Source organism: Talpa occidentalis, unplaced genomic scaffold (genome assembly GCF_014898055.3).
Source record: "Talpa occidentalis isolate TD23 unplaced genomic scaffold, MPIMG_talOcc4v2.1 talOcc4.7, whole genome shotgun sequence".
NCBI lineage: Eukaryota > Metazoa > Chordata > Mammalia > Eulipotyphla > Talpidae > Talpa > Talpa occidentalis.
This window is the reverse complement of record NW_023605083.1, coordinates 11,781,251-11,798,337: the sequence shown is the minus strand read 5'-3', so window position 1 is coordinate 11,798,337 and position 17,087 is coordinate 11,781,251. Positions and strand designations below refer to the sequence as shown.

The 17,087-nt window shown below is 39.8% G+C and overlaps 1 protein-coding gene across 5 annotated transcripts in view; it reads left to right on the top strand.

Moving 5' to 3' along the window:
- The window catches only part of ADAMTSL1 (ADAMTS like 1), an 861,052-nt gene that overhangs the window by 772,111 nt on the left and 71,854 nt on the right, over positions 1-17,087 (top strand). For all 5 annotated transcript variants that reach the window (XM_054689145.1, XM_054689144.1, XM_054689147.1 and 2 more), the window contains one exon: positions 6,882-7,009. In XM_054689145.1, coding sequence (XP_054545120.1) covers positions 6,882-7,009 — 128 coding nt within the window. The remainder of the gene's footprint in view (positions 1-6,881; positions 7,010-17,087) is intronic.

The window sequence follows — 17,087 nt, the reverse complement described above, 5'->3', positions numbered from 1 at the left end:
AAGCAGGTGGCAGCTGGCTGGAGTCTGGTGATTCCTAGTCTAGGTAAATAGAAAATCCAGTCAGTCTTTTCATGCAGAGTTTTGTAGTTTGAAATAAATTACCTAGCAAGCACATAAAACTACACATATTAGCAAATTCCAGATTTCATGAACTTCTGAAGAGAAGCTGCAGGGTTTGGTAAAAAGCATTAGGTGAGGGTTAAGAATGTGTGGTCAGGTGGCCTCTACCATTCCAAAAATATTTTCTGTGCTTCCACCTGGAGCAATCATGGCACGTCAGATATTAAATAACTTCAGTTTGCAATAACATTAAAAACAGCAAAGGTTTAAAAAATTTCCCTAGCCGAATGGTGAGATGAAACTCTTCATGAACATCAAATCTTTTGCCCAAAATATCTGTATGGAACCAAAATCTCCCTTGCGAGTCTCTGGCTACTATAATTTTTAGTTTCAGAAAAAAATTCTTGCTCGAGGGGGAGGTCTTCTCACAGCATTTTTTCTTTTCTTCCAGCTTCAAGCTATTTAAAATCTAGAATATTCTTGTCAGTGACTGTCCATTTCCCTGAGTAACTACAAACCTTGGCACAAATTATTGCTAACAAAAATGAGGCCAAACCACATGCGTTGCAGCTATTTAAAATCCAGAATATTCTTGTTAGTGATTGTCCATTTCCCTGAGTAACTGCACACGTTGGCACAAACTACCCTCCAGGAGAAAGGAAGCCAAACCACATGCCTTCCTATTAGGCCCCAGTGGATTCCTGGATATGGTCAATTTTTTAAAAGGTTAAAGGTCCCTCTCCATACCTAATTCTGCCATGCATTAGCTGAGCACATTATTTCCATTCTTGAGCATTTGCTTCCTCTCTCAAATGGGATAATGCTAATCTAGTAACATGATAAAATAAAATTACATAAAGCTGATACACTTGTCTAATAACTATTGGTTCCCCCTCTCTATGGCAGATCTGATTTTTCTAATATAAAAAAATCTCTAAACAGAAAAGAATTTTTTTTTATTTTGCATTTTGGGATAAGGAAGGCAAGTCTTCAACATCTCCTACAGCCTGGAGTGAATGTTCAAACACACCTCCTTTAGCTGTTTATTTACTTCTCAATCACTTTTTCCAATTCTCATTCTTTTGCTTCATTATTTATATACTTTTTTACAATTGCAGGATTCTGACTTTTCTTAAGTAGTCTAGGATTTCAGTATTTGGTTAATAGTGTTAAAGCATTTATGGAAATAATTGTCCTTATTCAGAGATTCCTGAGTCAAGAATAGAACTGAGGCAGCTGCCAACCTCATATGCCACGTGGCTTCATCTCAGCCCCTTTTCCATTTCCAGTTGCCACCACCCATGTATTCCCAGCCCCTTGCTCCCTCCCCATATTCCTTATGTCTTTTTTTCTATGAAAGTCCTACATTTCCCGGTCATTTTCCCATGCAAAGCAGCTTCTCACAACATCCAGAAGACACAGATGCGGGCCCTGAGAGTGATAATGGGGATGTCAATGACAACAAAATAACTGTGACCTGTACTTTCTTAGCATTTACTACATTTCAAACATTTTTCTGTGTTCTTTAAATACATGAATTCACGTCAAATATTCATAGCCACCCTAGATAGGCTGGGAGACGGGGTCACTAAGAAGCCAAGTAAATTGCCTGCCCAAGTTTGCAAAGCTTGTGGTGCAAAGTGGTGCAGCTGGGCTGGAACCCAGTCACTAGAGCTCTGGAATCTGTGCTTGTAACCACGATGCCACATCATCAGTTTGATCATCTGCAGCGTCACTGCTTTGGAAGTAATTAAATGGGCTTTTAGTGAGTGTGTCAACACTAAGCTGAAGAGGGAACCATGAAAGAAATTAAAGATTCCCAGCCCCAGTGATAGTTTTTAATCTACCTGAAGGAATGGGGCTTTGGGGGTGCAGGGTGCTTTGATACAGCTTAGGACAGCTCTGCATGGTCAGGGAAGGAAGGGGGTCTTGTGGACTATAATAGCACAAGGAGGTAAACTTTGAACCCATTCTTAGGGGGTAGGGAGAATTTGGGAGGGCAGGCAGGAGGAAGAAAAGCATGAATTCAGCTCCAAATTAATGACAAGGAAGGTCAAAGAGGCCCTCCTGACTGAAGCGGCCAGTTGGTGTGGAGAGGTGGGGCAGGTAAATTGGAAAAAAATGAGGAAGATGTTTATTATTGCCAGCTTCCTGTGCTGAGTCCTAAAATGGGTTTCAGAATGCTTCCTGCATGATACTTCATGGCCTACATAACAGCTGGGTATTTCTGTATCCAGAGCTTGCAAATTTCCTTTGACAACTGGAAATTCCAAGGAAAAATTCCAAAATGGTAACATAGGTTTAAAAAAATTACTAATTGATTAATGCATATGTTTAAGCTCATGCCAATTTACTTAGTGAAAAATAGAAATGAGTCTATATTTGTCTTTATTTGCTCCTCTAAGAACTCTCTGGAATCAGCATTATCCTCAATTTGCAGGAGAACTCAGGTTCACAGATTCGACAGCACACGACTCCACGTCTCTTGACTCCAAGTCAGGAAATCTTCTCCTCCTCCACACAGCAGCTCCCCATGCTTGATGATAGAGGCTCACCGAGCGCTGAGCCTGCAGACGACAGTGGCACTCACAGTTGCCCCAAGGCTTCAGATGGCATCATGGTGCCACCTATCACAGAATTGCTGGGGCTTCCCTTTAGATACCCAGAGCTGCCTCCTTTTCCAATAAGAGCACTTTCTCACTGTGTTTTTCTAAACACAGAGGAGACGGCTTCACCTCCAGGAGCTCGTACTTGATAGCACACGCCTACAAACACTTTGTCCATCTCCTACACATGGATGATGAGGATTTTATTTATGTAACTAAAACAATTATTTGTACTCTCTCAACTGCTCCTTGGCTTAATGGGTGGAATGCTTACACAGATCTGTGGTCACAAAGAAACTTACAAGTAAAGGCCACCATAAAGACAAAACTGTTCCTTCATTTTCTGGCTCAAATTATGGCCAGAGAAATAAAGCAGTAACTTTTAACCTAGAAAACCCAAAGGGAAGTGTGGTGTGGGTATGGGAAGAAAGCAGTGAGTATGAATATACCTAATATGACCACAGTATCATTTGCTATGTAGGTCTTAATTATGCCCTTGTCCCCTCATCCTCTGATTCCTTAAATTCCAAACAACCCCAGAGAAATCTTTCTGGTTTTGCTTGGAAAGCAGCACTATGTTTCTGTGCCTGTGCATTCTAAAATGGGCCTGTCAAATTTGAAACCTAAATACGAACTGACAGAAATCAGCTACTAACAAATTAAGTTAAATTAATAAAGTAGATGCCTGAAATACAAAGAAATGCTTTTTTCCAGGAATCTCTCTTCCTAAATGTCAGACTTGAGAAGCTAAAGCAAACCTCAGTCTCCACACTAAGCCTTTTCCTTTGCTTTGTCATGTTTCCTAGAGATCCCTGGATGGGAACCCTCTTCAGAATTTATTTTGCCTCCTAGTGGCAACCTCCAAACTCCCACCTACTAACTTTACAGGCATATTGATGACATAATAGATTGAAAAAATGCTGGACCAAGAATCCTATTTTAAATCCTATCTCTATGACCAAAAAACTATGTACCCCTTTGAGCTTAATTGTTCAGTTTTATGACAATAAGTAATTTGAGTATTTGCAATAAATGGCATTCAGATTTTTGTCCCATGTAGGTTTTGTCTTAAGATGATATTTAAAACTATTTTTATAAAGGCAAATATTTTAGATTCTTTACATTTGTAAACCCAGCTTGTGGAATGAAAGAATATATAATTGTAAAATCTCCATATCTAGATTCCTTCCCTTCCATTTTCTTATTCCCATCCTCATTCAGGCCCTTCCAGCTTTGTGCCTGGTGTGTTGGCTCTTTTCCCTTCCCATCTACCAACTTTTTTTTTATACAAGAGCTGGGGTACAGGCCATAGGCATGGGAGGGTGAGGGAATTCATCAGAGACAAAGTGGGAAACAGAACAGGCAGATGGACTGAAAACACTGCCGAAGGGAGCAGCGAGCGAGACAGGAGAGGTCTGCCGCGCCATGTGTGTATCTCCCTGGCTGGCTGGGAATCGAACCCGTGCTGCAGAGGCTGTGGACAGCTTCACAGGGCTGTGCTCAAGCTGCTGCACCAGGGGTAGCCCCCTCATCCTCCAACTTTTTTTCCAGCTTTCAGACTTCAGCAGAAAGCATGGTCACCACAGCACCAGTGCCTGGAAGAACTGATGTAGCTACAAAACTTACCCCCCTCAAAAAAAAAAAAAAATAGTTATAGTGTGGTTGTGGAGTTTATATCCTCTGCTTACAATCATGCAGTTGTGGTCGTTCTATGGGGAAAAAAATTATTTGACTATGGAGAGCTAATATATCGGGGGGTGGTATTATTGGCTAATATGTACCCCTCTCCCTTCTTCACAATCTTCTTGTCCCTTCTCCTTCCTTATACTTGACTCTTCATTCAGAATGTTTAGTTTTGTCAAATAGAAAGATCTCTGCAAATACCAAAGGATGGTCTGGAAATTCCTTATATTCCTCATTTTAGAAGTTATCTCTGCTGATAGGAAAACATACTTCAATTGTGTTTTGAGTTTGATAAGCTGAATGTGCGAAACCAATGCCTATTATAACAGGACCAAAATAATGTTGAGTCCTATCTTCTTGCCGCCTGCTCTGAATATTCTCTTCTGTAGGGAAGACAGAAATGGTGTCAGTTTTAGGGAGGCAGTAGTCCTAGTGAACTTAGAAATTAGCAAATTTTAATCCCTGCCTTTTGAATATGGTGAAATTGATCACCAAATGAAATCATCCTGGGAAGTCAGTTCTAGTGAAATTTTATTAGACCTTTATACCTGTTTGGAAATTGTTATGGAGGCATTCCTGGGACATCATAAAGATTTAAATCATAATGTCAGTGCTTATTTTTTTTTTTACTAAATAAGCCTGAACATTGAGGAGATTTAGCAATGATACTATGTCTCACTATTAAGATTCCTTTAGAAACAGTGACATTAATACCTAAACTGGGTGACCACTACAGATGAGTAAGTTGTATGGACATCATTCTCTTATTAGCTCATTTGAGATAAACTAAAAACTAACATGGAATTGTTTGCCTCTGAGAGAAAACACCTAACAGTTGAAGAATGAGTGAGTAAATAATAAAGTCTACCACAATCTGTCACCTTTCATGAAGTTTCAGCTCTAGCTTAGTACAGGAAATGCCTGGCTGTTCCCAGTCACAGCAGCAATGGTGTAGAATGGCAGTGAATCAAACACAAACCCAGAAATGTCCCTTGAGCTGAGGTTTCTATTTTCTTCTCCCTTTATACCAGAACTGTCCAGATTTCAGTTAAGTGAAGGTTGGTTGATGTAAACCTTGCTTTTCCTCTGACAGGAGGTGAGAATAAGCAATGCATTGGGCGCAAGGCCAAAAGCAGAGTTGAGGAGACATGATTCATTGCCGGGCTCATCACCCACCTCAGAATAAATAAGAGCTGACTAAAGTGGTGCCGTGCCGGCAGTACCATAGAGCCTGGGGAGGATCCAACAAGAGAAATAATGAAGAAAAAAAGACTTGTGTTGGGGGAGTATGTGTTGGTAGGGCTGGAGATCTGACTCTCAGTCTTAAGTTCACCACTGCGTCTTGTGAGCTTTCCTGATATTTTCATGATTTTTTCCCCTTTCTTAAAAAACAACCCCTATTACCTGCTTGGTTGCTAAGGATCAGTATTAGCAGGGTATTAGGTGACTAGTTCCTTGGGCCTTTTGGATCTAAGAAGGTGGAAACATCCATGAAGAGGGAAATAATTTATTTTGGGGTCTCAAAAATCACACTTTAACCATCTCTGTGCGGTAGAGTGATTTATCAACCTAAGGCCCTGCCAGGTCCAGACTCTGGATCTCTGACCTTTGCACCCATCTTCCCGATCTTCCTGGTGTCCCACCTCCACATATATTTTCAGTTATCATCAGCCTCACCAAGTCAACAAATCATAAGTCATTACTCTGATTAATTGCATGAGTAGATCTTAGAAATGGCATAAATCTAGATAAGAAAAAAATAGGAGACTGAGATTTAAATGGTTCTTTAAATTCTTTTCAGGAAAAGCTAGGTATCAGGAATAGAGGGTGGTTATTGTGGGATTATCATCCTTTATACTAAACATCAGACTTTGCTTTCTTTCTACTGGGTACCTTCTCTACAAAGGGCCCTCTCCCAAGAGTTGTAGGAAATAAAACAATAAATAGTCCATGTTTATGGACTGATGAAGGCAATAGATATATGGCACATAGAACTGAGAGGCAGTTACACATATAATCTCCTTCAAATATGTGCATTAAGATCCTCTTACCAATATGTGATTCTCTCCTACCACCAAGCCTTAACAGATGCCTTTCTCCATAACTAGAAGCTCTTCCTGCTTTCCAACATCCAACCAAGCCTCAATATTTTGTGACTTCATCTTTTCCTAAATAAGTTTTCCCCAAATTCATCTGCACCATTTGCTCTAACACCCCTCCCCCTTGATGTGTGTATTACATATATTCCATGCATCTATGCTGTCTGCTCCAACTGGTAGCATTTAGATCGAGGAATCAGCAAGCTGCATCAGCAATCAACAACCTCTGTATTTAGAATTGCTACTAGAATCACACCAACTAAAGTGGCAGGAGAGCTTGGGCTCCTGAGTTCTCACAATGGCTGTTCTTTCCCTGTTGTTAAAACAGGGTTCAGACTGTCCCCTGAGGTTCCTTCCTGCTTGACCAATTCAGAATGCCAAAAAAGGAGTCAACTGACCTGACCAGGTCTACATTTCTTTTCTGTTGCTCCAGGATTCTTCTACAGCCAGATGATTCCTTACAGATCCTGGCACCAGTGGAAGCTGATGTGGGTTTCTACACTTGTAATGCCACAAATGCCTTGGGATATGACTCTGTCTCCATTGCCGTCACTTTAGCAGGTAACATGAAAACCCTGGTTCAGTTCAATTAAGAAAATGTTAGTGAGTGGGTGCCTTCAATGTGCAAAGCAGGCCCAGGGATGCATAGATAGAAAAGACCCACACCCTGCCTCCAGGAAGCTCATATTAAGGCAGCTAATTAAATGGAGGTGATGTGTGATATGAGGTTGACTGAAATAAATGCTGTGTCTTAAGTGCTATAACATAAGTCAAAGGGTGTACAAGATATTTCATTCAATTTGACAGGTCTTGGAGTTAGGATGAGTAGAATTTGGATAAGCAGATGTAGAGGAAAGGCCAACAAATGACATGACAAAAGAGATGTGTGTAAGAAGTAGCATGTAGGGAGCTTGAATTCTGTGACCAGAGATCACTAAAAGCTCCTGTCATTTCTCCTTGTTCCACCTGTTGCCCAGAAGACTGGGACCCATGGGTATTTGGAAGTCTGTGGTCACACTTTGGAGCAGGAGTAATCTCGCTGATTCTGTTTTATTTCAACCTCTTACTTTAATTCACCTGCCAGCACTTTGCCTTTATCCATGGAGGTTAGGCAAAAATATCCTGCACACCATGACCTCAGAATGTCTCCCAAGGCTGTGGTCTTGGAATGACGTACTTTAAAAAAAAAAAAAAAAAAAACCTCTCTTACATAGGCCACATCCTAGCCTTTGAAACCAAAGGAGACCTTGGATACCAGCTGGATCAGAGCCCTCAATTCTGAGGCCAGCCCACCTGAGGTTATACCGCTGCTCAGCTAGCAGGGGAAAGAACAGAACTGAGATCTCATAACTCCCAGCTCATTGTTTCCTTCATATCCCTACTGACCCACCAAAATCGGGTCCTTTTCCCTCAGATCTGGGCCACGCAGTCTTTGTGGCGGTACATTGCATGTGTTTGTATTTATTCTTTTCAGTTGCTGCTTCCATCAGATGATTCAGTAGATGCTGGAAAAGCCAACATCACCCCACACTGACCTCATCGGTCCAGGCTGGGATTATGTTGTCACACTGTTCTCCAGTCACACATGCTACTCCCTTGCATATCTGTTTAGCAACAGTCTTTCTGCCCCCATGACCTCAGGCTGATCTGGGAAGGGACCTTTAGTAGGAGGCTTTGTAGGGAAGATGAAAGTCAACAATGAATAAGGCAAGCTAAGGGGCCCTGGGGTGGATTAGAGACTGATATTATTAATGCCTTTGTGTGTGTGAATAGAACGTTTGCTTTTCTCCTAATGTATTCCAGTCACAATCTTTATTCCCCCCTTTATGCAGAGTCCAGATGCTCAGCACCAATCTTGTTAAATCTCCTGCCTTCCACCCTCTGCCCTGCCATAACATGGGTGCTGCTGACGCCCTTCCAATTGCTGGCTAATGATGGCTCTTGGGGGATTATCTCTCTTATTTATATTTATCCAGATATGGTTTAACTCTGTCACAGATTAAATACCCTTTTTTCACCTGAATTTAATGCAATTAATAGAAACCTGTCTGGAATTAAGCAAGGCAATTGTAACATCAGGTTTGTCTTCAGCTCTTTGAAAAGGAGCTATTGGTGGCTGCCAACAGGTTCAAAGCCAGGGAAGGGAGACAGAGCAGCCAGTGGGGCACCTGGGAAAGGGAGGGAGGGGGCTGACCAGTTAAGTAAGATCACAAACACCATACCCAGGGCTTAGGGAACAACGTCTTTGTATTTAAGTGCCTGGGTTTGTTACGGTCTGCCGGCAAATCTATCAAACAGTCCCTCTAAAAGTTAAGACTCCAAATGTGAATGTTGTTAAGATTGTATTTCTGTCTTCACCTGGGATTATCATCTACCTCTGTGCCAAGGCCAAACTCAGGATTAAGAGGCTCACCAGCTACTGTTCTGAACACACCCTCTGCCAAGTATTGTTGACATGTAGCAGTCAATAAGATGTGAGTTTTGTGCTCCATGATCCATACAGACTATCAAAGGCAATAGATGTGTACAGTGCTACCTAGAATTGAGGTTGTCACCAAAAAAAAATTTTTTCAAATATATGCTTCGAGACCTTGTGTAGTGGCATATAAGATACTACTGAAATGCAACCTAAATTGGGGGGAATGGATATCAATCATTTCTAAATTGGATTACAAGAAAATAATTATACTGCTTATTTTCTATGTGATGTTAGACAAACTTATTGAGTCTTTGTCCTCTTCTGTAAAAATGAAATTAATATTTTACAAGATTGTTGTGATATTAAATAAGATTGCACATGTAGGAAAACACTTAGTTCAATGCCAGGTACATAGTTTACACTCAATTCACCCTCTCAGCTTTTCTAAAATGAAACCCATCCTGAAAATCATTCTAAAATTATAAAATATTAGTGCAAATTTGCTTCCGTATATTTTTTTACTATATGTCTTCACTCTGAAATTTTTCAAGGCTAGATTTAGGTGCTGATTCACTTGCAATGAAATCTTAGTGCCTCTGTCCTTTCAAAGTCATTGCAACGCTTATACCTTGACTTCAATATGAATGTAGGCCAAGGAGGGAAAGAAATTCTTTGAAGCTCAAGATATTTCACCATCCCCATGATTTTATAAGAAAAGTATCAACTTTGATCTTACCAAGTCCCATGAGTTGATCACATACAGGAAAATTTGTGCATAATAATTCATGAAAACAGACATGGTAAGCCTGCTGAGTGCCTCATGGTCTGGGTGTGAATCCTGCTTTTTCACTTCTTAGCTCTATACTCTCTGCCTTTATACTTTCATACTCAATTTCTTCATTTGTAAAAGGGTGATAATAATAGTGCTTGACTAAGGGGGTTCTTATTGAGATTAAATGCATTCATTCATATAAAATGCCTATAATTGTGCCTTGAATATAACAAGCATTCAATATTTATTAGCTATTATTGTTATTATTTATGAGGATAATGTATAAAACAAAAGCCACATTATTTTTACATTAGGAATGATTCCTTTTCAGAAATCAGAGTGCTCACAAACACTTTGCAGAACTCCTCTCTCTCCATACCTCAATGTCAACACAGAAAGCTGAATCATTCATCTGGAAAGTGGTTGCAGCATCTGGATTTAGTGCAAAGGCAGTGACTTGTGATGAGGGACACATAACATGGCCCTGGCCCACAGCTAAACCTCCAACAGTGAGCTACCCTAACTTCTGGGCTCAGTGTGTCTCCAATACTGCCTCTCAGATTCATTTTAGGTCCAGTGCACCTCTCTATACAATTTTTTTTTTAACATGAGAGCACCATTTCATTTTAGACATACTAATACACCAAATATTCCTTGCTCTGTCCTCTTTGGGGGCCTGTAAAAGATGATATTTAGCACCTTTTGCATCTCTCCAAACTCATCCATTATGCATTGATTTTATCTCTTACATCTTAACAACTTGAGAGTGTGCCTTACAAACATCTCTCACCATGGAGATGGCCATTGTTTTCCTGTCTACCTCCCTCATTCAGCCCAGGAAGCTCACAACCATGTAGACTCAGTGGCAAAAAATCCCCTTGCCTTAAATTTGCAATTAAGGCTTTTTCATTGTTCAGAGTGCAGATGAGAGTAGCATCTAGTAGAGAAGGAAATGGGGGCCAGGAATGTGACCAGATGTCACCTACTAACATTTTGAAGAACTGATTCCTTTGTATCCAGGAATTAGCAGGCGTGGGTAAGAAGAGTTTCTGGTGCGCACACAAAGTGACACACCATCAGGACCAGTTAGGCAGCGCTCGACCACGCTGCTCAGTAATCTTCCAGATCTAACTGGTATAGGCAGGGTTTTGAAGGAAAGCAGTAGTTTCCTAGAAAATTGCTTCAGTCTGGATCAGTGGGGTTTAGCTTTACTTACCAATGTAGATGAGGCCTGTCCAGGTGTAGACCATTGATGAGGTCATAGCCATAAGGGAAACGTTTTTGGTTGTCATTGATTTTATAAGATTACAAAGAGATACTGTAAGACCTGCCTGACATCATCAATAGAAAATGAGAAGAAGATGAGGGCTGAGGGATGAGCATATCTTTCATTGAAAGGAGAGAACACAGATGAGCTCATTTGAAGTTTTCACAGGAAGGGAGAGACAGAAAATATTTCTTCTTTCCTGGCATATTTTTCTGCTTTTTTATGAGTTGAATAGCTGACACATATTGTGTCTAATAAAGAGATCACAGAAACCTCACCAGGAAAATAAAAATAAAAAGCAGTTTTGTTTTTTTTTTTAAATTCTTCTTTCTCTACCCCCTGTCATGATTTAGTAGCTGCAATAAAAGACAAGCAGTTTGTAAGCTTTTCATAACATAAGTCAGTTCAAATTGGCATTTCTGAATTTTTCATCCAACTATTCTGTTAACCAGAAGAGGGTATTGCTTCATAGAGAATTAGCCTCAGAGAGCGCCTTGTCACGGGTGGGAAACACTGGCAATGGGAAGTTTGCTCCAATGTACTAAATCAGAGGGAAAGGCAAACAGACAATTTTGGCTTTGTTCCTGATGGTGCTCTGAACAGCAGGGTGTAATGGCCATTGAATCAGGCTGCCATCAAAGCGCCTCATTGTCTGATAGGACACTGAGTAACCAAGGCCCTGAAGTTTTCCTCAGAAAGTATGCATGTGCAGCATGCCCATTAAAGGCCGCTAGCATTTATAGAACTTAGAAAAATGGGTGCGTATAGAAGAATCTAGCTTACTCCGCTGACCAGTAGACTAGAGAAAACGTACAAGTACAAATGATCCAAACTAGCCCAACTCAAATCCTGGAAACCCTGTCCCACATGTATGCAATGGAATGATACATGGTTGGACAGGGAGGGAGAGATACCACAGTCATTTCTAGGAGAGACTGTAGCTTCGCATGGCTATGCTAGGTTTGGGGTCCCTCATTTAGGAGTTTGCAGGGAAACATGCAAAGAAGGTTTGGCAGTACCACTTGCTGTCTCCTGAAGAATCACTGACTTTAATTGAATAATTAGGAGAGGTCATGGCAGTAGCTGAGTAACTTAACACAGTGGCATTGGCAAAAAATATCTTTACAGATTGGTAATGGAAACAGAGGAGGAGAGGAAGCATGCAGCCTAGGAATGTTCACAAATGGGTAGTCTAAACCCTACTTCTTAGGTCTCTGGGACCCTGTAATATTTACACTAAGGTTACACCAACTAAAAAGAATCAAAAGGGCAACAAAATTTTAATTCCTTCTCATTTTTTGTGCAAGATAATTTGTTACTAGTGACAGTGTTGAAAAAGAAAGATTAAATTGGATTAAAGTTTCTTATTCAACATTTTGGGGTATAATTTATATACCATAAAGTTGACCCATTGTAAGTGTGTAATTGGGTCTTTTTTTTTTAAGCAAAGTTTTTATGAGATAATCACTACATTCTAAGGAGATTTTTTTTAATTTATTGAGATATAATTTACATTATGCATGCTTACAGTTTATAGTGCAATGGTTTTTGGTACATTCGGAGTTGTGTGTTATTACCACACTCTATTTTTTCTCTCTATATATTTTACATCATTCATTTTTTTACAGTTTGCTTTCTTCCCTCAGGTGTAGTCCCCATAAAATTCCCACCACCAAGTCACCCATGAACCATCACCATGGTCTCTTGTGCACTTCCTGGCCCTGTTTTAATCCTTTTCCCTCTCTCTCCCCTGCTGAATGTCTCTGATTTGTAGTTGCCTGTTATATTCCTCTTATAAGTGAAACCATCCAACATTTTTCTTTTTCTTTCTGACTTATTTCATTGAGCATAATCCCCTCCAGCTCCATCCATGCTGCTGCAAAAGACATGAGTTTATCATTTTTGATTGCTAAATAGTATTCCACTGTGTATATATACCACATCTTCTTGATCTAGTCAGCTGTTTAGGGGCATTTAGGTTGTTTCCATAGCTTGACTTCTGTAAATAATGCTGCAATTAACATAGGAGTGCAGATTTCTTCTCAAATTAATGTTTTTGTGTCCTTTGGGTAGATTCCTAGGAGTGGAATTACTGGAGCATATGATAGTTCCATTTTTAGTTGAGCATTTTTTCGTATACTTGTTGGCCATTTACATTTCCTCTTTGGAGAAGTGTCTTTTTAGCTCATCTGCCCATCTTTTGACTGGATTGTTTGCTTTGTTTTTGTTCAGTCAGGTGAACTCTTTGTAGACCTTTGAAATCAGTTAACCTTATCAGATAACCACACTCAATTTTAAAGCATTTTCATTATCCTAAAAATAAACTCCACACTCCTTACCATTGGTCAGTGATGTAAAGTGATAATTCATTATGATTTTAATCCCATTTCCCTCTCTGTTGTAGTGATAACTTTGGTGATAGAAACAGTATTAATTGACTGTGTATTCATTTCTTGTTGTTTTAACAAATTACCACAAACTTGGAGTCTTAAAACAACACCAACACATGATTTTACAGTTCTGTAGTCAGAAGTCTAGTACAATCAACCAGAATAACATCAAGATGTCAACAAGCTGTCCTTTCTGAAAACTCTAGGGGAGAATGCTTTTCTTGCTAATTCAAGTTTTAGCAAAATTTAGTCACCAGCTACCTAGAATTGTAAGCCTTATCTCCTTGCTGGCTGTAGACTGTGTTGTTTCAGCTTCTAGAGTGTCTTATATATTGGCTTTTGATCCTCTTCTTCCATTGTCAAGGGTGGAGATGGCGGATGGAGCCTTTCTCATATTACTGCTCTCTGACGAACTCTTCTGTCTCTCTCCTGAGTTTAAGAGTTCATGTGATTAGAGTAGGCCTTCCTTGATAATCTAAGATAATTTCCCTTTTTCAAGTTTAGGTAACTGGAAACTTGAATTCCATTACAGACCTAATTTCTTTTTGCCATGTAATATACCAGTCACAGATTCAAGGATTAGAATGTAGATATCTGGGGGATAGGAGGGTGGGCATTGTTCTGTCTACCACACCCTGTCTGAAGGGTATACTCATTTTCATCTAACTGTTGCCAATGGACAATGTAAATATAATGTTGATACACCTTCCAGTTCTTCCAGGTAAGCAAAGCCAAAACACACTCTTTCTCCCTCCCTTCCCCCTGCCACCACACCCCAACACACACACACACACACACACACACTAATTCAGATTTTTAAAAATTCTTTTCAGGCTGACCACATCCGTGCTTGAGCATACCCTAAACCCTATGGTTAAAGTTCATATTTTATTTTCTGTATTCTCTGATCATTTATTCTACCCCACTGCCCAGATATAGTGTTATTCACAATATAATGACACCTTATTAGATTAACACTAATTAAAATCACGTGATGATCTCCATGGGAGAGAAAATTTTCTTTTTAGTACTACTAAAAAGAAAACTTATTATAATAATAGAATACATTAAATTCTTGAGAAAGTATTTTCCACATTACAAAATATAATAGCATATTTAGAATTACCAAACTTTGTCTTTGTTGTAAATAGTAGTGTTTTAAATAGCTGCATGCTTGGGTGTCTTTTAGACCGAGGTGTTCTGTGAATCTCTTACACACCCACCACTACCAGTTAGAAACTCCCCTAACCTGGAATGCTAACATTTGTAAATTTACTTCCTTTATCTTCATACTAAAAAACTAAATGGAAAAGAAGTAAGCTTTTGCAATGACATCCTGGAAAGATAAGTGATGAGAAGAAAATTCTGAAGACTGGTGAGGAAAAAGGGTGCAGCACAGTTCATAGAAAGGTTACATGCTGATGCAGGAGGCAGGACTGAAAGAGACCTTGCAAGACACACAGCATGACAGGAAGGAGTTAAAATTTTCTGAGCTATAAAATGTGAAAGCCATTTGGAAGGAGAGCCAGACTAAGCAAAACATCATGCACTTGTATTTATTTTTGCATAGAACAACTGAGGTATAGGCCAGGGGGTGGTGGTGAGAGAATTCAACAGAGACGGTAGAGAGCAGAGCAGGAGGATTTACTGAAATACACTGCTGATGGGAGCAGCGGGCCAGACAGGAGAGGTCTGCTGTGGGTTTGCTCCCTGGCCAGAGCTCTAACTCAGGCTATAGCAGTGATAACACTGAGACTTAACCCCTAGGCTACCAGGGAGGCCCCCTATAAGATGTTAATGAGATTTATATGAACTTTTATAGGTTCATATTGACCGTGTTCCCTTAACACTTTTAAAATTGAAGTGTAGGGGCCTCCCTGGTGGCACAAGGGGTTAAGACGCAGCACTATGAAGTTATCTACAGTCATTGTAGCACAAGTTCAATCCCCAGCCAGGGAGCTACCCACATGGTGCAACAGACCTCTCCAGTCTAACCCTCAGCTCCACTCAGAAGTGTATTTCAGTTGATCTTGCCAGTTCTGCTCCCCACTCTATCTCTGCTGAATCCTCTTACCCCCTTCATACCTCTAGCCTGCACTTCAGCTCTTACATGCATAAATAAATAAAATAAATCTTTAAAAAAAGAAGTGTAATTGCTGTAGAACATTGTATTAGTTTTAAGTATAGGACATAATGATATTTGTATACATTGTAGAATGATCACAATAAATCTAGTTAATTTCATCATCATGCATAGTTAAGAATTTCCTTTCTGTGATGAGAACTTTTAAGGTGTTCTTTAGCAACTTTGAGGTATGTGATACAGTATTATAGCAACTTTGAGGTATGTGATACAGTATTATTAAACTTTATTTACTCTTGAGATCTTCAATTCTTCCACAAGGGAATTCTCATTCCAGGGAGTTTTCACCAATTTCACTCCAGTTGCTCCGGAGAGCCTGTGATAACTGCAAAGTAAACAGAGGCTGACAGTTCTTCGGCATCACATAATACTCTCACTTATTCCAAGGCCTCATGCACTGATTAAATCTGTTAAATGCAATTTTTTTAGATTTAGGTATTGAAAGCACATGAAATTTCTCTGTCCAGATACTGATGCTATTTTTAGGAGAACTCATCATATTTAAATTATTTTTTTCAATTTTCTTGAAACCCTCATAGTTCTTCAAAATAGAAGCAGTTTATTCTCACTAACAGATTTGTTCCCTCTTCTCTATTCTGATCTTTTTGCATTTTTTTTTAATTTTCACTCCTGTGTATGTTCTTAGTTTATCAGAAGTCCCCAACACAGTTTCTCATAGTTATAGAGAAATACTGTACTCTTCTTATGCTAGGGCATGATTCTAACAGTTTTATATGCATTAACATACTTACTCCTCTCAGCCACCACAAAAGTGGAAAACTAAGGCCCAAAGAAATCAATTGGCTAGCCTGAGGTCCTTAGGAAATGATGGAGTTGGGACACTGGGCAGGCAGCCTCCACTCCTAGTGTCCGTGCCCGCAGCAGGCCCCACTAACTGATAATTCATTCTGCTGCTCAGTCCTGGGAACATATCCCAGTTCCATATCTGAGAAGCTCGGGAAGACTCTTCCAATTGCTAGCTTAGGCATCACAGTATCAGACATAAATTTGCCACTTATGTATTCTTTCTAGAACTCTCAGGTGAACTCCAAACCTGCTTCTTGCAGTTCTTGTTTCTGTCATGACCCAGCATCCCAGTCATTTTCAGCAGGTCTTCAGAGCAGCACACATTGCCTCTAGCTGAATAGTAAGGATCTGAAGACTTGGAAGTACATTTGTTCTTGGTGACTGAGGAAGGTAATGAACTATTTTCACATGACATTTGTGGCTCATAATATTAGAAGAATTGGAAGAAAATCCACTATATTCATTCATTTAATGAATCAACAAATAGTCATTAAACTTGGGTTAATTAGCATTTTCTAACTACTGTAACCAACAAAACCATAAATATATAACGGCTAAAATATGAGACTATTCCTCGCTCACATAAAGTCCAAAGTGAAGAATTGCACAAGAGGGTTTTGTGATTTGGGTCAAGAAATGTCACACTTCTGCTCACACTTGATCTGCTAGAACTCAGTAGTACCTTGCCCACACCTACCTGCAGAGAGAAGGGGAAATGACCCAGCTGTGTCCCCAGGAAGAAGAATAGAATTTAGTTAATAGCAAATCAGTCACTGTCATGCTTTCAAACACGGGAGGCATCATGCTGATGAAAGCACACTTTCTATTAGCAGAGGCCTGG